Source organism: Capricornis sumatraensis, chromosome 1 (genome assembly GCF_032405125.1).
Source record: "Capricornis sumatraensis isolate serow.1 chromosome 1, serow.2, whole genome shotgun sequence".
In the NCBI taxonomy this organism is placed as follows: Eukaryota; Metazoa; Chordata; class Mammalia; order Artiodactyla; family Bovidae; genus Capricornis; species Capricornis sumatraensis.
The window spans coordinates 163,379,525-163,404,602 of NC_091069.1; the positions used below are offsets into that span (position 1 = coordinate 163,379,525).

Consider the following 25,078-nt stretch of genomic DNA (forward strand, 5'->3'; position numbering starts at 1 on the left):
GTGTGATGTCTCCCAGCTCTCTTACCAGATCTTGGGAATAAGAACCGCATCTTACAACATCACACAGTCCTGGTAAACAGGTCGCACAGGTTGCTCCCTGGTATAGGGTGACTTTGGGAAAATCCTAGGCAAACAGCAGGGTCCTTGGGAGCAGGAACTTCACAGTCCAGAACCTTGAAATTTCTCTGCATTTTCCCCTGCTTCTCTTTACCTCATGTATCATATGATTCTCTGCCTTCCTAAGACCAACCTCTTCACCTGTGCTCTACAAAGAATTCTCTCCAGCTTCTTCCGACCTGTGGCCTTCCAGATATTGCACAGCCTCTCTAAAAGCATCCTCCTGGGCCTCTTCAAATGTGCTCATAGTCTCTCCTTCAGAGCAGTCTTCCATCAGCATCTTGCCACTTCATTTACATGGTTTTCTCTCTTTTTTCACTGGCAAACTTCTAGAAAGAGAGATCTGTACTTCTAAACCACTGTATCCATTGGTCCCAAATTCTCTTCCTAAGGTCAACAGCAAGTGTCTGCTGATGAAGCCCAGGGTCTGTCTCCCTTCGCCTCTCTGCCCTGTTTGCAGCTGCCAGCTCTCTCAGCTGTGTTGTACTCTTCCAGCCCTTCAGAACTCCCAGACTTTATTTCTGTTTTTGGCCTCCGTGTTGTAGTTGCAGGAGGCATATCTTCAGGTTTCTGACTTTTCTCATTCGTTCTTTCCCTTGAGAAGTTTGTTTAGTCCCAAGGCCGCGGCCGTTCCCAGCTTGGAGATGACTCCAGGAAGTTCATACACACGTTTTTCCTGAGTTTTAGTCATGCTCTTTGCTGGAGTTCTCTACCTGGAAATAACTATCACCGTCTTAATCATTATTCATCTGAAACTACTGTTTGTGGGAATCTCCTTCTTCACCCTTTATATTTTCATGGTGAATCATTAACCTAGGTTTATATCATCGAATTGTGTAACTTTAGGCAAATTCTTCAGTGTTCTTGGCCTCAGTTTCCTTGTTTGTAAAATATAAGTGATTTCTGAATCTGTGTCTATAAATGTACCCTGACCCTCCTACTTAACTAGCTCAATTGACCTAAGCAAATTATGCCTTTTTTCTAAGAATGTCTTCATTTAAAAATGAAAACATGAATATTTAATTCCTAAGGTTGACTGGAGGATTACATGAGGTTAAAAACTACAAGTACATAGCAGGATGTCTGTGTATAACGCTTAGTATAGCAGCTATTATTCTTCCTGTTACCCACGCTTGATTCTTTGGAACATTTTTGATTTCTTCTTCTCTCCTATAGCTAGATAATGACTAGGTCTTATCAATCATTCCTTGGTAGTGTCTTGATAGTAACTTTCAACATTGACTACCCACCTACTTCTAGGCTCCCTGCTGGATGTGGTGGTTCTTACCTTTACCATTCTTACTTTTACCATATTTCTGTTGAGCAAACTGCTTCAGACGTTTAAATGACTTAAGTCGCATGGCTTGTGACTGGCTGAGGTGGAATTCAAACTAAGTCTGGCTACCTTTACAGTTAGTTGTTTCCACCATCCTGGTCTTTCTCTTCTCTCTCCTCACTGCTGTCAGTTGAAATCTTCCTTCCTCTTCTCACTGCTGTCAACTGAAATCTGTCTTTCCTATTCTTGTGTCCAGTGGCCTCTTTACCTCCACTCTCCCGCAGTTCCATTTCATCCCATCTGTCACCAACAGATTTTTCCCTGTCTCCTTCCTGGGAGACATTTAACAACTTCCATTATCTCCTGAAGACATCTGGCATTTAAGGCCTCCCTCTCTGGGTTCATTTCTTATATTCCTGCCAAAGAGCTATTTTTGTGTATTTCCAATGTAATTTTGTATGTACTATGATTTTTAAAAGACATTTTCTCTACCTGGAAATACTGCCCAGATTAAATCTCAACAATGGACATGAACTTGGGCAAACTTTGGGAGATGGTGAGGGACAAAGAGGCCTGGCATGCTGCAGTCCACAGAGTCACAAAGAGTCGGACACGACTGGGCCACTGAACAACGAGAGCAATGTACCTTGTGTATGTACTATGATTTTTAAAAGACATTTTCTCTACCTGGAAACACTGCCCAGATTAAATCTCATTAATAACATAAAAATTCTGCTGACTGGGTGAGCCTGTTGTGGCTGCTGTTACTATTTTAACAAACACAAGTCTTTAGCTAGTTCTTGTACAGAGTCATTATTCAGAAAATGCAAGTTATTACGGTAGAGCTATTATTGGAGACCTCTTTTCGATCTCAGCATTTCTTAACAGAAGGCATCCGAATTGGAAAAGTAAAACTGTCACTGTTTGCAGATGATATGATACTAAGAAAATCCTAAACACAATACCAGAAAACTACTAGAGCTCATTAATTAATTCGGTAAAGTTATTGATGCAAATTAATATGCAAAAGTCTGTTGCATTTCTGTGCACTATCATTGAAAGATCAGAAAGAGAAATTAAGGACACAATCACATTTTCTTTCGTACCAAAAAGAATAAAATACCTTGGAATAACAATGGCACCCCACTCCAGTACTCTTGCCTGGAAAATCCCACGGACGGAGGAGCCTGGTAAGCTGCAGTCCATGGGGTTGCGAAGAGTCGGACACGACTGAGCGACTTCCCTTTCACTTTTCACTTTCATGCATTGGAGAAGGAAATGGCAACCCACTCCAGTGTTCTTGCCTGGAGAATCCCAGGGACAGAGGAGCCTGGTGGGCTGCCGTCTATGGGGTCGCACAGTGTCAGACACGACTGAAGTGACTTAGCAGTAGCAAATCTACCTAAGCAGGTGAAAGACCCTTACTCTGAAAACTACAAAATGCTGATGAAAGAAATCAAAGAACACACAAACAGATGGAAGGATGTACCGTGTTCTTGGATCAGAAGAATCAATATTGTCAAAGTGAACATACTGTCCAAAACAATCTACAGATTCACTGCAATCACTATCAAATTACCAATGACATTTTTCACAGAACTAGAACAAAAATTTTTTAAGTTTGTTTGGAAACAGGAAAGATCCTGAATAGTCAAAGCAACCTTGGGAAAGGAAAAACGAACTGGAGGAATTAGGCTCCCTGTCTTCAAACTATACTTTGAAGCTATACTCATTAAAACAGTATTGTACTGGCACAAAACAGAAATATAGATCAATGGAACAGGATAGAAAGCCAGAAATAAACCCATGCAATTATGGTCAATTAGCCTATGGCAAAGGAGGCAAGAGTATACAATGGTGAACTTGGCATTTCTTAGTGCCCTTGAGTTCAGCAGTTCTGTGACTCTTGTATCCATTCTCTGGCATCCCTATTCTTTTCTGAGGTAATGATATCTATTCTGGAAATGCACATGGTGGGTGTAGAGCTCAAAGATACCCAATGCAGCATTATTTATAACTTTGGAAAGCTGAAAACATTAAATTATTTTAGAACAATAATGTAGCCATTAAAATAATCTTTGCAAGGAATTTTGAACACGTGGGAAATGCCTTTTGATATGTTAATAACAGCAACAAAAGAATCAAGACAGATAAGCAATGAGGGCTGCTGCTGCTGCTAAGTCACTTCAGTCATGTCCGACTCTGTGTGACCCCATAGACGGCAGCCCACCAGGCTCCCCCGTCCCTGAGATTCTCCAGGCAAAAACACTGGATGGGTTGCCATTTCCTTCTCCAATGCATGAAAGTGAAAAGTGAAAGTGAAGTCCTTCAGTCGTGGCCGATCCTCAGCGACCCCATGGACTACAGCCTTCCAGGCTCCTCTGTCCATGAGATTTTCCAGGCAAGAGTCCTGGAGTGGGGTGCCATTGCCTTCTCCAAAGCATTGAGGGCAGCAAACAATAAAAAGCAATATACAAATTACCTTTTCATTAAGACCTTAAATATATAAAATATGGGGGGAGACTTTTTGATTAAAGGATTATTAGTAGTTTTTTTTTGCTTTGCTGCAGTTTTCTATACTTTGCAAGTTTTCTGCTTTGAGGCCATAAGTCTTGTATTTTTTTTTTTTTTTTTTTTGACTAGTGGTTTGTGGGATCCTAGTTCCCTGACCAGGGATTGAATGCAGGACCATAGCAGTGGAAGTGCCAAGTCTTAACCAGTGGATCACCAGGAAATTCCTGAGGGCATAACTTTTTATTCTCAGACAAAATAACATGATGACTTACAACAAATAATGATGCAGGGATAATTCCCTGTGTTGGGGTCCCCAGGATTATTCCCAGATTCATTGATTTGCTGATAAGACTCATGATATGCAGCATATATTGTAAAGGTGATTATGATTTATTATAGCTAAAGGATATGCAGATGGTGACTGTAGCCATGAAATTAAAAGATGCTTACTGTTTTAGTTATGACCAACCTAGATAGCATATTGAAAAGCAGAGACATTACTTTGCCAACAAAGGTTTGTCTAGTCAAGGCTATGGTTTTTCCAGTGGTCATGTATGGATGTGAGAGTTGGACTGTGAAGAAAGCTGAGCACTGAAGAATTGATGCTTTTGAACTGTGGTGTTGGAGAAGACTCTTGAGAGTCCCTTGGACTGCAAGGAGATCCAACCAGTCCATTCTAAAGGAGATCAGCCCTGGGTGTTCTTTGGAAGGAATGGTGCTAAAGCTGAAACTCCAATACTTTGGCCACCTCATGTGAAGAGTTGACTCATTGGCAAAGACTCTGATGCTGGGAGGGATTGGGGGCAGGAGGAGAAGGGGATGACAGAGGATGAGATGGCCTGGATGGGATCACCGACTCGATGGACGTGAGTTTGAGTGAACTCCGGGAGTTGGTGATGGACAGGGAGGCCTGGCGTGCTGCGATTCATGGGGGTGCAAAGAGTCGGACACGACTGAGCAACTGAACTGAACTGAACTGAACTGAAAGGATATAAAGCAAAATATAGAGGAAACCAGGGGCAAACTGCCAAGAATCCTCGCCCAGTGCAGTCACGCAAAGTGTACTTAATTCCTCCAGCAGTGAATTGTGACAACAACATGTGAAGTCTTGTCCACCAAGGAAGCTCATTAGAGATTCAGTTTATATTAGGATTGGTCACATGGGCAGGCTCTGCCTGGCATCAACTAAAACCCCAGACTCCCAGAAGAAAAGGAGAGGCTCAGGAAACAAGCCATGCTGTTTCTGTAAACAGTTGAGGCACAGCTAGCCACTCTTACCAGAGAATGTGGGAATTCTCTGGGAATCCAAGTTCCAGATTCCAGTAAGGGGTCAACCTTGCACCGGCCTTGCCAAGGCTGGCAGCCTCTGACCTGCTCTGTTAACTCTTCTGCAACTTCCCTGATCCTTGTGGCTCACATTTCAGACTTCCCCAGGGAATAAGGAGCTGGACTCTCACTTGCATCATAAACCCAGAATCGATGCCACGGTGGCCTTTGCAAAGTCCAGTAAAGAGGCTGATAATGTTATGTTTGAGACATAGGATTACAGAGAAGTCCATGGCCCTCAAACACCTGGTTCCTCCCACCCACGGTTTTCTCAGGGTTGGAGAGGTGGTCCCCAAGTGGTGCTGGCAGGGAGCCAGGGCAGCTTAATTAGTGCCAGTGTGCCAGCTTCAAGTTCCTGGCTGCCGACTTTGTGTGTTTTTCCTTTGGCTCTAACTACTTAAAAATCAGTTAGCTCACAGTCTTTGGAACGCAAGCAGCACAGAACTGTTGTCTTAAGGATGTAAGTCCCCTGGGCCCTGGGACTCTGAGTGCAGTTTGGGTTCCTTCTACAAACAGAGTGTGTCAACATTCCCCCCATGAGACACCCTGGAGAGTGATGACTTCATGCTCACTAGCTCAAATTCTAACCCAGGAGCAGTTCTCGATGATGTCACGTCCTCAGCGTGGGTACACAACCACAGGGGATTCAGGGAAATTCCTTGCTCTGCTCCTGTCCCCCATCTCCGGTTGTTTGTTGACCGTCTCTAGCACCTGCCTTGACACCAGTGAAAGTAGCTAAGCTGCAACAGTCAGTTTGACAAAGAAATTCATGTTCTTCCCACCTCTTCCAGCTGCCCTTCACCCAGTCTGTTCAATGAAATCTGAGCCCCCTCTGGCATCAGATAAAGAAACAAAATTTTATTGTGATGGAGGCAAGCCCCTGTTTTTATTCAGCCTACCTGAGAAAAAGAAAGCATTTCTGCTCATACTTGCTTACTGTGACTAGGCTTGATGGTTACTCATTGTTCATTTATTTCTTAAGTATAGCAGCCAATGGGATGAATGTTTGTTATTTTATGCATGTGCTTACTTTTACTTTTTACCCCACCCACCCCCCATTCTGTTTAGTAACTTATATCGATGAAGATGAAAATGAAATACTTGAATTGTCATCAAATGAAACATTCTCGGTCATGCTAAAGATTCCAGAGGAGTGTGTTTCTGAAGAGGAATTACCTGACATGGTGAAGAAGCGAGTAAGTTACCTTATGCATTGTTAGTGAGTTCTTAGCATTAGAGTGTGAATTCTTCTGGAGTAGCTGGGTTAGAGCTAGCCAGGAAGTAGCTTCAAGCTTGGATTCTTTGGATACTGGCAGAAACCAGTGCTTAGAAATAGATTTTCTGTAGTGCAGAGCTGGAAGGAGGAGCCCTGGCCTCCAGCTGAATGTGTCCTGGAGGACAGTGTTCTGTTTCTCACTCTGGTCTTAGGTTTGATTCAACCTGAAATTTTATTGAGTGTCTGTGAGGTGCTAGACAACATGCTTAGTGATGGGGGCTCAAAGTCCAAGTAGAGGAAGCAATTAAATAGTTATGAGCAGTGTGGTATGTTCCATCACCGAGATATGTACAGTGTGATTTACAGCCACAGAGGAGGGATGGAGGCTTGGAGGAGGCGATACTCAGGATGAGTCTTGAAATGTGAAGTAGGGGTATTCCAGATTAGAGAGCAGAGAACACAAGGGTATCTGCCCGGCAGTGTGCTATGACCTCCACATACTGCATAGCAGAAATGCAGAGGTGAGGCTGAACGGAAAGGAAGGGGTCAGATCATGAAGGTTTCTGGTTCTTTGGTGAGGTCCTGGAAGATTTTAATCTGCAGGCTGACATGGTCAGTTTCTCATTTTAGTCTTTCTGTGGTGATGGGAAAACATTAGAGGTGGAGTGCTTAGTTAGAAGGTATTGCAATAATCTGGGTGACAAGTGAGGGAGCCTTGAATTAGGGCAATGTCAGGGGAGATCAGGTGAGATTTCAGAGGCCTGTTGCCTCAACAGGACTTCATGGCTGGTAGGATGTGGGCTGAGGGTTGGGTGACCACATGGGTGGATGGTGACATCATTCATGGAGCGGGGAATGCGGGAGAAGGAGCCTCTGTGTGTTACGGGGCCTCTGCAGTAAGACCACGAGGGTTGGTTGGAGCAGCCCTGGTTATCCTGTCAAAGACAGAGTGGTTCACAGTCAGACCCAGGAAAGTTTTTGAGAACAAAATCTAAGCGTGACCAGCCTGCTGTCTGTTACTCTTGTCCCTATGGCAGATAGGTTGAATGGGATGAGTTCCCTTTATTTCCTGAAGGGCAGAGTCTTAACCAGTGGATGGCCAGGGAAGTCCCCTCTTTTTTTTTTACTGTTTTGATTGAGGGATTTTGCATTGGCCAAGGAGAAACCGAGTAAGCCAGCATCCACAGGTGTCACTGTTTTAGACTGGCCTCTGTGTCAGAGGGAAATGGGTATCTGTCACTCATAAGCCGACTCTCTGGTCATAGAAGCAGATGTGAGCAGATTCTCCTGGTGTTTTTAGTTCATCGTGGTATAATAGCTGAGGAACAGGGAACTGGTGGGTCTCTGGGGCAAGTTCACAGGCCTCTTTGAGTTGGTTCCTACTGTGATAAATGGAAGTCACCTCACTTTCCCTGTATACCCATAGATGCATATAAAGAACTTTGTAAGGCATTTTTAAAAAGAATTATCTGATTTGCAGATGATAAACATAAGGTGCAGTGAGGTGAAGAAACTTCTGCTTTCTGGTTTCCCAACAAATGTTCAGAAGAAAAAAAATGGGGAACTTGGAGATATTACTATCTTACTGTCAGATTGAGAACCTTTTTCTTCCACTTAGGCCAGTTTCCAGGTTTGGAAAGTAAATGGGAATGGATATTGAAACACTGCGCCCTCTCTTTTGCTTTATTGTCTTGCTTTTCTAAGCACAGTTTTCCTGGCTCCTCTCATATCTCACTGCCAGTTTCCTTCTATTTGGGTTGGGCTGATAACTCAGCTTAAGCTAGCCCAGTATCTACTTGGCATCATAGCTCAGCTTACTTGCTCGATGTCAGAGTCAGCAGTGGCCCCTCTGATAATGCAGGGGACGTATCCTCTTCCTCTGGAAGATTTTTTTTTTCTTTTTTTAACATTATCACTTAAAAAAAAATTGAGATATAGTTGATACACACTCCAGTATATGTTTCAGGTATATGACATAGTGATTTACAATTTTTAAGGTCACATTCCACTTATAGTTGCTAAAGAATATTGGCTATATCCCCTGTGTTATATAATATATCCTTGTCGCTCATTTATTTTATATATGGTAGTTTGTACTGCTTAACCCCCTACCCGCACCTTGCCCCGCCCCCTTCTGGCTCTCCCCTGATAACCACTAGTTTGCTCACTGCATCTGTGAGTCTGTTTCTTTTTTGTTGTTGTTATATTTGCTCATTTCTTTTATTTTTTAGATTCCACGTGTAATTGATATCACACAGTATTGGTCATTCTCTGACTTACTTCACTTAGTCTAATACCCTCCAAGCCCATCCATGTTGTTGCAAATGGCAGAATCTCACTCTTCTCAATGGCTGAGTAGTTTTTCCATTGTCTACATGTACCACGTCTCTTTGTCCATTCATCTGTTGATGGACTCTGAGGTTGTGCCCATATCTTGGCTCTAGTAAATAACTGTGTGTGTGTGTTCAGTTATGTTTGACTCTTTGTGACCCCATGGGCTGTAGCCCATCAGGCTCCTCTGTCCGTGGAATTTTCCAGGCAAGAATACTGGAGTGGGTTGTCATTTCCTTTTCCGGGAGATCTTCCCCTCTAGGGATTGAACCCCTGTCTCCTGAGTCTCCTGCATTGGCAGGCGGATTCTTAACCATTGGACCACCTGGAAAGCCCCATTGTAAATAATGGAAACTGGTTTCTGATGAGCCACTGTGCCTGCCTCTGGTGATCAGCTCACTGGGCTCAAAGCTCAGTTTGCATTCAGCCTCACTGGCACAGTTTGGGAAACACCAGAGCAAGGGGTGAGGAGCGCCTCTTTTCACTTTTTTGATCCCAAAGTAGTGTGATTGACAGCTCCTAAATAGGTAAATATTTCCTAATCATGGTAGATGATGGTGCCACAAACAAAAATGTTAGAGTGGATGCTGAAATTGATCTAGTATACCACTCCATCTCTTAACATGAACTTTTAAAACTTTTTCTGAGTATCAATGTGCAAAACATAGTGCTTAGGCCCCTAAGAATTAATGAAAGGAAGAATGAGAGGGAGGGAACAAAGAAGGAAGGACAGACATAACTTCTGACAAAAGAAGCTCAATCTAAAAGGAAGAGAGGGATAAGCAGGTGGAGTTTGATGACGCAGGGCACCCAAAGCTGGTGCTCTGTGACAACCTGGAGGGATAGGGTGGGGCGGGGGGTGGGTGGGGGCCATGTATACCTATGGCCAATTCATACTGATGTTTGGCAAAAACCATCACGATATTGTAAAGTAATTATCCTGCAATTAAAATAAAAAAAATAAAAGGAAGAGAGGGATATTGTTGTTGTTATTTTCCGCGCTTGAGAAAAAAATGCCCTCTCCAGCATCCTCCTCCTCCTCCCTGTTCTGAGCAGTCCTGGGACTGCTCCAACCTCCGGGTTTTCTAAATGACTGTTGGCCTGTTGGCAGCTTTCTAAGATGGCCCAGTCATTTTCCCCGCAGAGTTCTTAACACTTTATGCTACTTTCGTCCTTGTTCAGGAGATGCTTTCCCTCCTTGCTCCATCTCCACTGGGTTGCGTGGTAAAACATGGGGACGCTGGGCTTAGTGCCTGTAACACCTAGGACTAGATTCCTTACTAGCAGCGTGACCTAGGGCATGTTTTGTAACCTCCCTGAATGCCTAGATTTTTTTTTTTTTTAATCAGCACAAAGGGAACAGAGAGCAGAGATAGCAGTGCCTCTTATGTCAGTCTCTTATGCAGAGGACAGCCGTAGTGACAGGGTTAGAGGAAGTGCTCGAAACCCCTCTGCTCTACCTTGGAGAAATTGGATTGTCACCAGTGAGTGTAGTGGGAGCGAACAACGGATGCAGCCTCCTTGAGATTCTGCTGAGGGCTGGTGGGAGACGATGGGCAGGTTTTCCTTGGGGGTAGTTCTGCTGTTTGCTGCGGAATAAAGCAGTGAGGCGACAAGCAATGATGGGTGCCGCTGGGCACACCGAGCTCAGCACAGAGGAACCATGGGGGTGAAATTTCCAGGACGATGTTAAGGCTGAGGCTTCAGGCCAGCAGGAGTGGATCTAGCTGCAGGCTTGCTTCCAGCCTCAGAGCTGGATTCATGCTGGGGGTGTACCCAGATCCCGGCACTGTCCTCCTGCCTGCTAAGAACAAGGCATTTAAACTTCAAACTAGTAATTTTAAAGAGATGCAATGTAAATATGTTCAGCCACGAGTTCTGGGGTACTATAGGTTAGGATTTACATCTCTGAAACATGATGGAAAGACTAATCAAAGAGTGGGAGAAGATATCTGTGACATAAAACCAACAGCTAGTATCCAGAGTGTAAATCAGTTTGGGTAAGAAGAGTGTAACCCAAGAGAAAGAACACCAACAGACAAAAGTGAACAAAAAAGAACAAAGGAGAGAAATCCCACAGAGTTAAGGATTTTCATGAAAGACATCCTTCCATCTTTTCATGAAAAGACACTCAGCCTCACTAGAACGCAATGTGACAGTGTGAAACACAATGAAAACTCGTCAGATTGGCAAAAATTGAAAAGTCTGGTAACCTTAAATGTTGGCAAGGCTGTGGGCAAGAGAGCACTTGTGCATTGCTGGGAGGCAGTGAAATGGAGTGCAATTCAGAAAGAGTTAAGGTGGAGATGTGCTAACTCTTAGGCCCAAGTCCACCTCTTGGTATATGGCCCAGGGAATCTCATACCTGTATGAGAAGAGAGGCTTAGGGATGTTCAAGCAGATCACCTCAGCACAGTCGTGGCAGGAGACAGTTGGAAGCAGAGCACACGGCCACCAGGAGGGGAAGGGAGGGGGCGGAGCTGTCATTTCACGGAATCTCTGCAGAGTTAGGAGTCAGACTGAATGACCTCCATCTACGTTGTGTTGTTGTTTAGTTGCTCAGTTGTGTTCAGCTCTTTGCCACCCCACGGACTGCAGCACGCCAGGCTTCCCTGTCTTTCACTATCTCCCGGAGCTTGCTCGCTCATGTCCATTGAGTCGGCGATGCCATCCAACCATCTCGTCCTGTGTCATCCCCTTCTCCTCCTGCCTTCAGTCTTTCCCAGCATCAGGGTCTTTTCTTTTTTCAGTGAGTTGGCTCTTCAAATCAGGTGGCCAAAGTACTGGAGCTTCAGCTTCAGCATCAGTCCTGTTAATGGATATTCAGGGTTGATTTTCTTTAGGAATGACTGGTTTGATCTCCTTGCTCTCCAAGGGACCATTGTGGGTAAACTGCAAATGTGATTTTGAGTGAAAAAAAATCATATCAGAGAAGGTGTAGAATATGGTATGTTTTATTTGAATAAAAACACGCATTGAATTTATATATATATTTCCAAAAAGATCAAGTCTTTGGGGCTTCCCTGGCAGTTCAGTGGTTAAGACTCTACACGTCCAGTGCAGGGGGCCTGGGTTCTATTTCTGGTTGGAAAACTAAGATCCAGCATGCTGTGTGGAGCAGCCAAAAAAAAAATCATGTATAGTTATGATCACACAAGGGAGTGTTACATTCATAAAAACATGCACGGAAAAGATACATGACAGCTTCAGGACAGTGGTTAGTAGTGGGCAGGGAGAGAGGACAGCGGAATCGTGTGTGAGAATAACTTGAGCTGTGCTGTGTTTCTTCAGGTAAAGGGCTCAGCGACATATGGTAAAATGTGAAGGCATGAAACTTGGGTAGTGGGAACACAGGTGCCCTTATTTTTTATGGTTGCAACACTTGATGGCTAAAATAAGAACTTTGTGTCTTTGCAATTGTACCACTCATTTGGTTGCATTATCCAGAAACCGCATGGCTGTGCCTCCTTGGAGTGAAGTTCCAGGGAAAGGAGAGAAGAGGCCTTCCTTTGTCTGCTGATATGCAGGCCCCTGAGTCACCTGTTCTCAATTTTCCCAGCCCCTTAGAGATTCTCTCCTTCCCGTGGTGCTTGGGTCTGTGTGAGCTCAGGCTGTTGACCAGTCAGACCGCAAGTCACAGTGCAGTGTGTAAGAGATGCTGAAAATCCCAGCTTGATCACTTGGTCCTTACAAATGAGGTCCCTTTAAATGACTGCCAACTTGAATTTAGGTTGGTGTGGGGCCCACCCCTTCCTCTTTCTTCACCCAGAGCCTCTTGGTAAGTTCATTCCTCCCTAGGGTGGAATTTCCATCACCGAGGAGTAGTTTTGCTTTGTCAGGTGATATGCAGTATGATCTGGCTGTGAGGTGTGGTTGTTAACTCGTCCCTGTTTGTTTTAGGTGACACACGTGTACAGTGACTCACCAGCTCTGAACCGCTATTTCACTTCAGTTGAAGTCATGGACATCAGGTAAGAATGTAGAGTATTACAGTCTCTCTCTGGAGGTTGACAGTCATCATGAGTTACCCAACAGGAATTCCCTAACCCCAAAGCACAAAGTTCAGTTCAGTTCAGTCGCTTAGTCATGTCTGACTCTTTCCGACCCCATGAACCACAGCACGCCAGGCCTCCCTGTCCATTGCCAACTCCTGGAGTCCACCCAAACCCATGTCCACTGAGTCGATGATGCCATCCAACCATCTCATCCTCTGTCGTCCCCTTCTCCTCCTGCCTTCAATCCCTCCCAGCATCAGGGTCTTTTCAAATGAGTCAGCTCTTCTCATGAGGTGGCCAAAGTATTGGAGTTTCAGCTTCAACATCAGTCCTTCAGTGAACAGCCAGGACTGATCTTTAGGATGAACTGGTTGGGTCCCCTTGCAGTCCAAGGGACTCTCAAGAGTCTTCTCCAACACCACAGTTCAAAAGCATCAATTCTTCGGCGCTCAGCTTTCTTTATAGTCCAAATCTCACATCCGTACATGACCACTGGAAAAACCATAGCCTTGACTAGATGGACCTTTGTTGGCAAAGTAATGTCTCTGCTTTTGAATACGCTGTCTAGGTTGGTCATAACTTTCCTTCCAAGGAGTAAGCGTCTTTTAATTTCGTGGCTGCAATCACCATCTGCAGTGATTTTGGAGCCCAGAAAAAAAAAGTCAGCCACTGTGTCCACTGTTTCTCCATCTATTTGCCATGAAGTGATGGGACTGGATGCCATGATCTTAGTTTTCTGAATGTTGAGCTTTAAGCCAACTTTTTCACTCTCCTCTTTCACCTTCATCAAGAGGCTCTTTAGTTCTTCTTCACTTTCTGCCATAAGGGTGGTGTCATCTGCATATCTGAGGTTATTGATATTTCTCCCGGCAATCTTGATTCCAGCCTGTGCTTCATCCAGCCCAGCATTTCTCATGATGTACTCTGCATATAAGTTAAATAAACAGGGTGACAATACACAGCCTTGACGTACTCCTGTTCCTATTTGGAACATGGACCACAGCCTTGTCTAACTCAGTGAAGCTATGAGCCATGCCGGGTAGGGCCACCCAAGATGGATGGGTCACGGTAGAGAGTTCTGAAAAAACGTGGTCTGCTGGAGAAAGGAATGGCAAACCATTTCAGTATTCTTGCCTTGAGAACTCCATGAACAGCATGAAAAGGCAAAAAGATAGGACACTGAAAGATGAATGCCCCAGGTCAGTAGGTGCCCAATATGCTATGGGAGATCAATGGAGAAATAACTCCAGAAAGAATGAAGAGACGGAGCCAAAGCAAAAACAACACCCAGTTGTGAATGTGACTTGTGATGGAAGTAAAGTCTGATGTTGTAAAGAGCAATATTGCCTAGGAACCTGGAATGTTAGGTCCATGACTCAAGGCAAATTGGAAGTGATCAAACAGGAGATGGCAAGAGTGAACATGGACATTTTAGGAATCAGTGAACTAAAATGGACTGGAATGGGTGAATATAACTCAGATGACCATTATATCTACTACTGTGGTCAAGAATCCCTTAGAAGAAGTGGAGTAGCCATCATAGTCAGCAAGAGTCCAAAGTTCAGTACTTGGATGTGATCTCAAAAACGACAGAATGATCTCCGTTCGTTTGGGCTATGTGATCTCTGGCCACAAGAGGGAGCTCTTTGCCAGTCGTTGGCAGGGACAATGTTCTGACTCATTATTGGGACTGGCTTGACTGCCTGGAAAATCCCATGGACGACGGAGGAGCCTGGTAGGCTGCAATCCATGGGGCCGCACAGAGTCGGACACGACTGAGTGACTTCACTTTCACTTTTCACTTTCATGCATTGGAGAAGGAAATGGCAACCCACTCCAGTGTTCTTGCCTGGAGAATCCCAGGGTCGGGGGAGCCTGGTGGGCTGCCATCTATGGGGTCGCATAGAGTCAGACACGACTGAAGTGACTTAGCAGCAGCAGCAGCAGCAGCTGGCTTGACTGCAAAACTTACCCTTGGCTGAGAGTCTCAGATGTGACCACTCTTAATTTTATTGCTACCTCTTAAACTAGGCCTTTTAAAAAAAATCTGGCCTTCTTGAACCAAAGGATAATTGTGAGAATTCTAAATGGGGAGGTAACATTTAACAAGCTGTGTAGACCATTGATTAGCTGAGGATAGCCATATGATTATTTTTCTTTTAGAAGTAGGAGAATATGTTATAGAAAGAGAAAAACTCCCTTTCCTAGGTCCCTTTCCTAGGTCCCTTTACTGAGAGTTGCAAAACCGTGGGAAGTAGAAGAAGGACAGAAACAGTTTCTCACTTTGGGGACAAACCAGGGAGGTAAGATATGCTGCTGGTACCCAGGGCCATCTGGGGAGTTTAGGATTGTGTATCCTGCCAATGGCAGGGAGCTTTGGGCCCTACTTGGGCCATTTTATAGGTTAAGTGATGAACTGGTTAAACTGGATAGCTTTGACAAGCACCTGTGGGAGAAAGGAGACCAGGGAGACAAGGGCTGCCTTGGCCTGCCTCTGGGCAAAGCGTGGTGTTAGGCAGCTCTTGGAGGCTCTCCTGCATGGCCTCTCACAGCGGGCTTCTCGGGGTTGGGTTTTAGGTGAAAGGAGGAGGTTTGGATAACTGCAGTTTTGTGTGATGGGTGCTTTGACGAGGAATCTTCTCAGGTAGTACACTCTTTGCTTTTTTATACTGGGAGAGTATGTAGAACTCAAAAGATGTTTTTGCTGAAATCAATTTCCTGAGTTGCAGTGTGATTCTGTTGATATGTTTATTGTCTCTGGTTTGCCTTTCAGTGGTGAAAACGCCACAATAATCTTCTGCCTGCACTTCAGGGTTCCTCCTGAAGATGCCAGTTTTATGAAGTATGTGATGAGTGAGGAGTTCGTGCTGGGAGTTTTGCAGCAGAATTTCCATGATCAGAACATAGCTGGTTGTGAGACTCTGGGGCTTGATCCAGGATCCCTCTGCTTCTACGATAAGCTGAGCACGTCTGGAAGGCAGAGCTGTGACGGTAAATGGGAGAGCCAGGTGGGGCCGAGAGCTTGCTTTGATTTCTGAGCAGGCGATCTTCCGTGTCCGTGGAGGTCACCCAGTCCCTACCCTTTGTGAGCAGATAGAGAAACTGGAAAAAAAAGTCAGGGAAGCAAACTATAAAAATGAGGGTTGCTATGTTTTCCTCGCTGTGGTTCACCCACCTTCAAAGTTCTGAATCCCACGTCACAATATCATTAAACACCTTCATGGAAACGCCGTGGTCTCACTGGAGAAGCAAGTACTGAAGAATTTGAAGTAAATGGTATATTAAATTGTTGAAAGACGGTTCAATCTGGAGAATATCTTTTTCCGTTGAAGGCCACTAGTCTAAGATATTAACAGAGGGACATAAAAAGGCAAGTTCGTCTCTTTCTTAGAAGATTATAAGCAAAATGTGCATCGATGTTTAAAACTAAGAATGGAATGAGGAACTGGACGTTATTTAATAAGCACAGATGATACCCCACTTGTCAGAATCTGAGCACGCTGTACAAAACCTATCAGGAAAGAAGGTGGAGTTGAGATTACCGCTAGCTTCTGAGACCTCCTCCCTGTGGTCTGTACTGTTGGCCTCAGTTTCCATTCTCGTGTTCCACTCCTGATTGCTCACTTGGATGGGTTTTGGATCTTGTTTAGTCCACAGTGCTAACAGTTTTGGATGGTTCCTTATCCACAATCCATCAGAAACACTCTGTACATCAGCAGGGGTAAATACTAGTTGAATGAATGAAAAAGGCAGTCACGAAGGAGATGTGGTGAGCAGCAGGCATGGGGCCAGCTGCCAAGGGTCAGAAGAATGGAACAGATTAAAGAGCACACACATCCCCACGTGGTGTGAGAAGCGGTGTTTACTGTGATGACACTTGATTCTTGGGGACGAGAGGTGGAAGTGGACGACCCTTGGCCTGGGAGGGCAGAGAGTTACATAAAGCAGTTCTTAAAGCATTCTTTTCCCCAAATGAATAAAAGGAATGACATTCAGAGGGCCAACTTTGAGCTCACTGGGAAAGTCACATAGTGAATGGTTTCCTCACTGAGCATCTGAATAGATGGAGTGTGTCTGTGGGCCAGACCAGTAACATATTGTGTGGAGTGAAAAGGTTCTGCCTGCTCCACAGGAATTCTAAAAAGAAAGAAGGGAGAGAAGGGAGGAAGAAAGGATCCTTCAGCCCCGTCCTGTGTACAGCGGAAAGAGAGAAGAGGCCCTCCGGCCTGCTGTGTGGTGACCGGCCTTGACTCTCTGAGCCTCCTCTCTGAAACTGTGGTCCCCAGCTCTTTCCAAATGGAGATGAGGGGTTAGGAGGAGGGTGAGAAAGAGCTGAGGAGGATTATGAAGCTGGGAAGTCCACACAGAGTATGACAAACAGCAGGTTGCTTGTGAGGCCTGACAGACCTGGAGCTGAGCCTCAGACTCTGCGTGGCCCCCAGGATGCAGCCGTGAGCAACAGCGTTTCTGCTTCTCTGGAGACCGCACTCTTTCTCTCGGGCATTTCTCCTGGGCAGGAGGCGTCTCCATGACCCCACACCCTCTTTGCTGAACCTGGACAGTGATATTTTCAGGAGTGTGAGTACCAGTGTCCTCTCAAATGGAAGGGAAGACAGTGACCATTTGGAAAGCAAGAAAGGATGAAGGGAGTCTAGAGACCAGGGAGGCAGAGGGAAGGGCAACTCCGGGCACAGTCCAGAGGGAGGGCGGAGAGGGGTGGCAGGAACCAGAGAGGCCCCCAGGAGGGACCAGCAAGGCCTGGGGGTTCCGAGGCCGGCTCTCATGTTCCCAGGCACTGTGGGCTTGGCAGGGTAGCCCCTTCTGTGATGAGCTAGGCAGCTGGTTTCCCACAAAGATCATGTTCTAATTCTTCAAAGAGCAAAGCTTCTTTTTTTTTTTTTTTGGCCATTAAAAAAAATTTTTGGAGTATAGTCAGTTTACAGTGTTGTGCTAATTTCTGCTGTATAGCAAAGTGATTTGGTTATACCTATATCTATCTGTCTATCAAAGAGTCGGACATGACTGAGCGACTGAGCACAGCACATATCTATCTATTTATATGCATATATTCTTTTTCAGATTCTTTTCCATTGCGGTTTATCATAGGATATTGAATAGAGTTCCCTGTGTTATACGGTCAGGCCTTGTTCTTTATCCATTCTATATCTTATAGTTTGTATCCACTAACCCCAAACTCCTGATCCATCACTCCACCACTCTCTCCCCCTTGGCAGCCACAAGTCTGTTCTACAAAGGGCAGTGGTTTTTAAAACTGTTTGGTTCAAATGCCTCTTAGAGGATTTGGAGACAGCCATGTAATTTCTCCCTGGAAAAAATCCACACACTCTTCTCCCTGGACAGAATTTTACAATTTTAGGGATTCCAAGGGTTCCCTGGAGCCAGTCTGCAGTTCCTTGGAATTTCCAACGTGTGTGCTAGAGAACTTGAACCTTAAATTAGCTTGTAATTTGGATCCCTAGGGATTGTTTGTGTATTTCTCATTCTCTAATTGGGGACTATGACTGCTTGACCTAACTGCAGGCATTTTGATGCCTTCTACAAAGAAAAACTTCCTTTAACGTTATAGTCATAAGGGAAATTTTAAATTTATATTTTCTTGCAGTGTTAATTGAGATATAATTAACAAATAAGACAGTGTAAGTTTAAGGGTTACAGAATAGTGACTCAACCCATATATTGTGAAATGATTGCCATAATAAGTGTAGTTAACATCCATCACCATCACCTTGTAAGTTACAAAACTATTTTTCCCCTTGTGAGAACTAGTTCCCAGGACTGATTTCTCTTATAACAGGAAGTTTGTGTTTTTTGACCACCTTCATTCAATTCCTCCTCCTTCACACCTTGCCTGTGGCAGCCACCAGTCTGATCTCCTTTTCTTATGAGTTTGGAGATTCTGCATGTAAATGAGACCTTGGAATATTTGTCTTTCTCTCTCTGACTTATTGCACTTAGCATAATGTCCTCAAGGTTAAGGGAATTTTTTTTTGGTGATGGATTGCTCCCTCCCCATCCCCCCATTCCTTGAGCTTCTTCATCTAGCGGAGGGTAGGGTCCCAAGATAAGGAGGGGAAATCTGTTTTACAATGTAAAACAGCTGTATGACTTATTTTGAACCTTGTGAGTTATTTTGGACGTGGGGTAGTTATTTTGTACTGTTTTCTGACCTGTGAAGGAGTCGACCAATAGACTGAGTAAGGAACAAAAGCAAAAACTGATCAGTGTGAGAGAGAAGAGGAAAAAGTTCCAGGCAATGAGAATGATGAATCTTGTTTGTACAAATTTGGGGTAAACTATGGGCTGCTGGCACCCACTCCAGTCTTCTTGCCTGGAGAATCCCAGGGATGGGGGAGCCTGGTGGGCTGCCATCTATGGGGTCGCACAGAGTCAGACATGACTGAAGCGACTTAGCAGCAGCAGCAGCATGGGCTGCTGGCAGAGAGGCCAGTGTGTGCATTCTGCCCTTGAAAGGACCACCTGGGGTGTCAAGGGCAGCCATTGAGGTTGTTCACAGATTCCCCAGGAAGCGCAGAGTTTATCCAAAGAACATTGCTTCTCGATCAGTGCAATGTTGTCCCCCATGGGTATTTGGCAAGATCCGGAGACAATTGTCACAATTGGGAGTGTATGTGGGATCCTAGCATCTAATGCCAGAGGCCCGGGATTCTTTAAACCTCTTACAAAGCCCAGGACAGATTCTGACAGCAAAGGAAGATCCAGCCTCAAACATCAACCACCAGAACCCCGCTGTGGAGTATGTGGGCTCCCCGTGCCTTGTCCTCAGTCGTTGCCCAAGTGCCTCGGCCTTAGGCCAGCTCTGCACCATTCCCCTCATTAGAATTTCTCTCTGTATATTGTGCTTATTTTTTAAAAAAAGAAAATTTAGAAATATTTTTATGATTAGACTGTGGGAAAAAGACTGACTGTTAAAATATCCTCTGCATCCAAAAGGCCTCATCCAAATGGTATTTATCATGAATTATGCCAAAGTAAATAAGCAAACAGTGTGTTATTTCCTTTTGAAAGGAATTCAGGAGTTGTGAACCTGTGTGTGTGTGTGTGTGTGTGTGTGTGTGTGTGTATGTTACCTGGAGAGTAAACCTCCTCTGTTAAGAGTTGACAAATATTCCAGTTTTACATTGGAGTTCATAATCAAACCCAGTGAAATAAAATAAAAACATAAATGTTTAAAATAATTATTCCTTTTTTTTAATGGTGACTCTTGTTTGTATTTCCTTTTCAGAATGATGAAGGTTGATCTATGTCTGACAGTAGCACTCTGCTGAACTTTGGGATGCGGAGAGTTCATTCCACTTTACAGAAGAGATCCTGAGAATTAACATAGAAGGACTCAGAATGACTAGAGGTGTGGAGGCGGTCCTTTTTCTCCAGCTTCTGCACAGTTACAGAGTCTGCTTCAGTGTTTAACAAAACAGTACTCCAGCTCTGCCCCAGCTGGGTCCGGATAGGGTGGCGTGATGGGGCGGCTGGCAGACCTGCAAGGAGAGGTCCCTCCACCCACAATGGACACTTTGTTTTTAGGGCCAAGGGTTCTTCCAGGCAGGATCCCGCCAGCCTGGGCAGGAGGAGAGAGAACAGGGAGAGGCCAAGCGAGGGAGGGTTCAGCCAGTCGCTCCCCTCCCTCTCAACCCTACATTTGATCTACCCCCAGACAAGGCTGTGAGGAAAAGGCATGCACTTTGTCAAAGGTAATTAGCATTGTTCATGTCCACTTCCAAGACACGACACACTGACTTGTCACATCTCAGGAAACCAGCCTTGGCACGTCACCCAATGTTACTGCATTATGTAGCACTACAGAAATGAGATGTGTGTTTCTTGATTATTTCCCTGCATAATTACTGTGACTCCTGAACACCTCTTTTGGAGACACGTGTCCCTGTGAACTTTGAACACACGACTCTTCATTTTGGATAGTTTGTCCATTTATATTTTCATCAGCTTCCATCAGACAATCATTAAGACTGCTTACCATCTGCTAGAGGTAGTTCATGTTGACTTTTTATTATCTGGGGTCACTAGCCTTCCTGTAGGACTCAGTGTCTTCAAGCGCTGATTGTGTATCTTATTCAAGATGGTTGTGAAATAGGAAGAACCACTCTCAGAATTAAACTGCTGGAAGTTTAATGCCAGATCCTTTGGCAGGTGAGGGTTGGGGGGAACAAGTGGGACTGTGTTGGTCACATACAGACATAGAATTACCTGTCAAGAGGGAACAGAGTGTCTTGTTAGGAAAACGACAGTGCTGGAAAATTTCCAGGCAAGTTCTGTGGTCATGTAATGAGAGGTTCACAGCCTCAGGATCTCAGTTGGCCCCGGTGGATGATGTCAGGGAAGGGCAGCTGTGTATGGGGATGTGTCAGAGTGTGCATCTCAGGCTAGATTTGTCGAGCTCTTTATGACCCAGGACTCTGGATAATGTGAAAGTGCTTTGCTATTTAACTGGAAGATATGTTTATTGTAACTCGGTGTCTCATTTTTGAGCATAGTTCCTCAAACTAGTGAAACAGGTGAATTTCCCTTCTTCCTCTTTGTATTTTGTATGTCAAACCTAAACTTCCATGTTTGTACTTTTAAGAAAATAATGAAGAACTTCTTCGGAGAGGATTTAAAATATTGACAATAAATTATTTTTGCTGTATTAATGTTTGCTCTGTAGGCATTGACTCTCCAGGGCTTGGGTTTGGACTGGCGTGTCCTTGCAGTAATTGGTGTTGGAAGCGACCTTTTCATGAGGGCAGCTTCCCCTTCTGAGTGAATAAGACTGAACCTGCCTGGGCTGGGTCCTCTCCCTGTTCCTGTTGCAGAGGGGCTGTCTCTTTTCTCCACTTCCCTTGAGGCCCTGTGGGCATGACCAGGTGTCTGAAGAGCCTGGGACTGGAAGGAAGGGCTGGTTCCTGTCTGGAGGCAGGACTGGGTTTGGTTCTGATCTTCCCTTCTCTGTTGGAAACCACCAAGATACAAGCACCTTGCCTCAGGTTTTGACCACTTGAAAGTCATAGAGAGGATTTTCTGTTGGTTTGACCCTTCTGCCCAAATGGTGTGGAAAGAAATGAACTTTGTGATTAGAGCATTTTGAGGTGTCTGGGGGGAAATGGTATTTATACTGTTATGCTATAGGAGATGAATTGATTGGCTACCACACATCTTCATATCACATGGTGCATAAGAAGGTTTCAACAAATATCAGTGGTATACCAGCATTTTTTTTTGGCTGCGAGGCTTGTGAGATCCTAGTTCCCTGACCAGGAATGGAACCCAGACTTTGGACAGCCAGGGAATTCCCAAGTGAACCGTTTTGGGGGGTGTCTCTGTGCGGTCTGCAGGATCTTAGTTTCCTGACAGGGATCGAACCTGAGCCCTCTTCAGTGGAAGCATGGAGTCCTAGCCACTGGACCACTGGGAAATCTCTCACTGAAGTACTTGAGAAGAAAAACTGGGAGTCACTTAAGTACAGACAGAAAGTACACAACAGATCATGGAACCCGCCCTCTTCCCATCTCCAAAGAAAATTCTAGCTGTGTCCCATTCTTTTCTGCCTTTCAATTTAACTTAGTTTTGCAGATTATTTTTAATGATGTGAGTTGCAGAAGGCTACAGAATATACTAATGAAGATGAGAATGATAATAAGGAAAAAAACTGCTGGTCTTGTTAGCGAGTCAGGCTCTGCACAGATGAAATGGGAAACAGCGGGAAAAATAGGATGTTAAAGATAAACAGTAGGACTGTGTGATGGTCAGAGAAAAGGGTGAAAAGTCTAGTTTAACTGGAGGAGGCTTTGCTAGCAAGTAGGACTGGAGCTGAACTTTGAAGCAATGATGGGATTTGAGTAGACAGATTTTCTTTCTTTTTACACGTTTGTGTCTTAGGATGAGACACATGTTTTCTTCTTTTCCCTTTAGATATGGACTCCTGCTTTATTCAAAGTCTGATTAGTGCTGCGAAAAATAGGAGCAGTCTCTGAATCTTCCCCTCTCGGCTCCCATTATTGTTTCATTGTTTTAAAATAAGCTTATTCACACAATTACTGCATTGCCAACAGCAACTTTTCCTTTATGATCCGAGTCCATTATCCTCTTAGCAGCAGAAGGCAGTTCTTTCATCTTAGGAAACCAAGGTACGGAAAGGTGGAAGGACCAGCCCAGAATCCCACAGTTGTGGGGAGCAAAGTCCAGCCGAGGGGGAAACGCATGACCAATGGCCTCCCAACCGGTGGGCACCCCAGGGTCATGCAGGCTACAGGGTCAGTCTTGGCTATGTTCTGGAAATTCATGAAGAGCACAGGAGGTAGGGAAGGAGATGGGTTGAGAGGTGGGTTATCAGACTGAGCAAGGCTCTCTGGGCTGATCATGACCACTCAACGCTTTACCAGGTGCCTCTGTTAAGCAAGTGGTACTTACACAGATGCAATTAACAGTTGACAGGTCCAAGGCACACTCAGATCAAGCGGCTCGCAGCTAGCTTTCTGAACTCAGGAAGGTGACTTGGAAAAGAACAGAATCAAATAACTGTAAACAGAATCTCCTTCTCCTCTGAAGGCTTCTGTGGAACCTTGGGGCCTCAACTTTCCTGTTCTACCTACACCCTTCCATTCCTTCCATAGTTGAAGCCTCTGTCACCCAAGGTTGTCTTAAAAGCATTAGCATTTGAATTTATTTGTTGTCAACGGTAGATTTTCTTGACCTATCTTTGTTCTTCTCTTGCACTTCTCTTGTGTTCTAACGTAAGACTTTAGTCACAGACTAAGAGATTATTTATAGCTACTAGTATGAGCATAAAGCAGAAACCACAAAGCCTGCAGATACTGCGTATGCCTCTGTGAACTTTGGCTATGTGTAGTTTTAAGATCAGCATGGGGGAGGGGAGTTTTCTGATTGTATGTGTGACTTAAGGGAGCATTTTAAATTCTCAGGCTCAGTTACTTATCAAGAACAGAAATTCTTTAATTTAGGGATTGCATCCCCAAATGAAATTGTATACAAATTTGTGTGTGTGTGTGTGTGTGTGTGTGTGTCTGCAGGTACATTTTCTGTAAAAAGAGTACGCTGCTTTCATTAGAAATCCTGAAATCTATGGAAAACAGATCAGCATTAAATACAGCCATAGTAGGTATTTCAAAGACTCTCTTGCTCAAAAATAGTTCCCTTTCATAATTCCTTTAAATTTCATTATAAGACAGTTTTCTTTGATTAAGCATTATACTTAATATATTCCCCAAATAAAACGTATTTGGGACAGATAATACTTTTACAGGATAAGACTCAAACAACTATAACTTATTATGTTGTAACTACAAATACTTACTAATCAACTTCCACAGTGGTCCAATATCTAAGTGAAAAATCCCTGTGTAAACCCCAGTAATTATATGTCTGCCTCGAAGCAAGACTGCCAAGTGGCCCTGAATCACCAGACACATCAGTGCAAATTTTTCTCTATACATGATAAAGATTTTTATATCCTTTTGCTTGTTGACAAAATTTGTTCATAATCTGTGGTAGATGATGTACATACATTGAGTGAAATCCTCCTGCTCATGGGTGATGGAGCTGAGCTTCTTACATGCTCAAGTTCACAGATTGAGGAAGAGATGAAACTAGGACTCAAATCATTAATCATCTGCCTCTAACATACGCACTCTTTGCCCTAAACCACGTTACATCTTGTACTATATTCTCCATGACCGTGCATTCCTCCTTTTGAAATTGAGTGTATCTCAGCCAAGGATCAAAGTTAGGATTCCACGCGGAAGAATTTTGCAGAAACTAGGAAGTTAGCAGAAGACACGATATTAAGCTGTGATTGGCTTAGCTCAAGACCATGGACTGACTGAGGCCTCATCAAACCTGTGTTGATACGTCCAACCTCAAGTCCCTAGACTTATCCCAACAGGGCACTTAGCACATTTTAAATAGCAACACTGTTTAACTTTGGTTCACTGGGGAGCAAAAAGGTGATTAAACTCATAATGCATCTACTACTTGTCTCAACAAGCTTCTTACTATTTTAACATCCCCCAAATTAGGACAATGGTTATGGGTTAAATAAAACAGGAAGTTGAGAGCACAGGTGTGCATATAGAAATAGTCTAATTTGCTGATTGTTCTTGCTCTCACCCTAAATTGTGGTTTAATATTTCCATGCCATTTTATTAGCACCAACTCTTATGGTTACACCAAGACCCAAAACACATTTTTGTTTAGTTTATCTATATGATTAAGAAAAGTGTCCGCAAACTTTATCTTTTTTTTCCTCTGAAA

At 44.2% G+C, this 25,078-nt stretch overlaps 1 protein-coding gene across 1 annotated transcript in view; it reads left to right on the top strand.

The window, feature by feature from the left end:
- C1H3orf52 (chromosome 1 C3orf52 homolog) overlaps positions 1–21,405 on the top strand; it is a 37,301-nt gene extending 15,896 nt beyond the window's left edge. Inside the window, exons 3-6 of the mRNA XM_068977828.1 lie at positions 6,302–6,429; positions 12,681–12,751; positions 15,549–15,766; positions 20,040–21,405. Coding sequence (XP_068833929.1) covers positions 6,302–6,429; positions 12,681–12,751; positions 15,549–15,766; positions 20,040–20,044 — 422 coding nt within the window. The 3' untranslated portion in view covers positions 20,045–21,405. The remainder of the gene's footprint in view (positions 1–6,301; positions 6,430–12,680; positions 12,752–15,548; positions 15,767–20,039) is intronic.
- Positions 21,406–25,078: the final 3,673 nt, after the last annotated feature.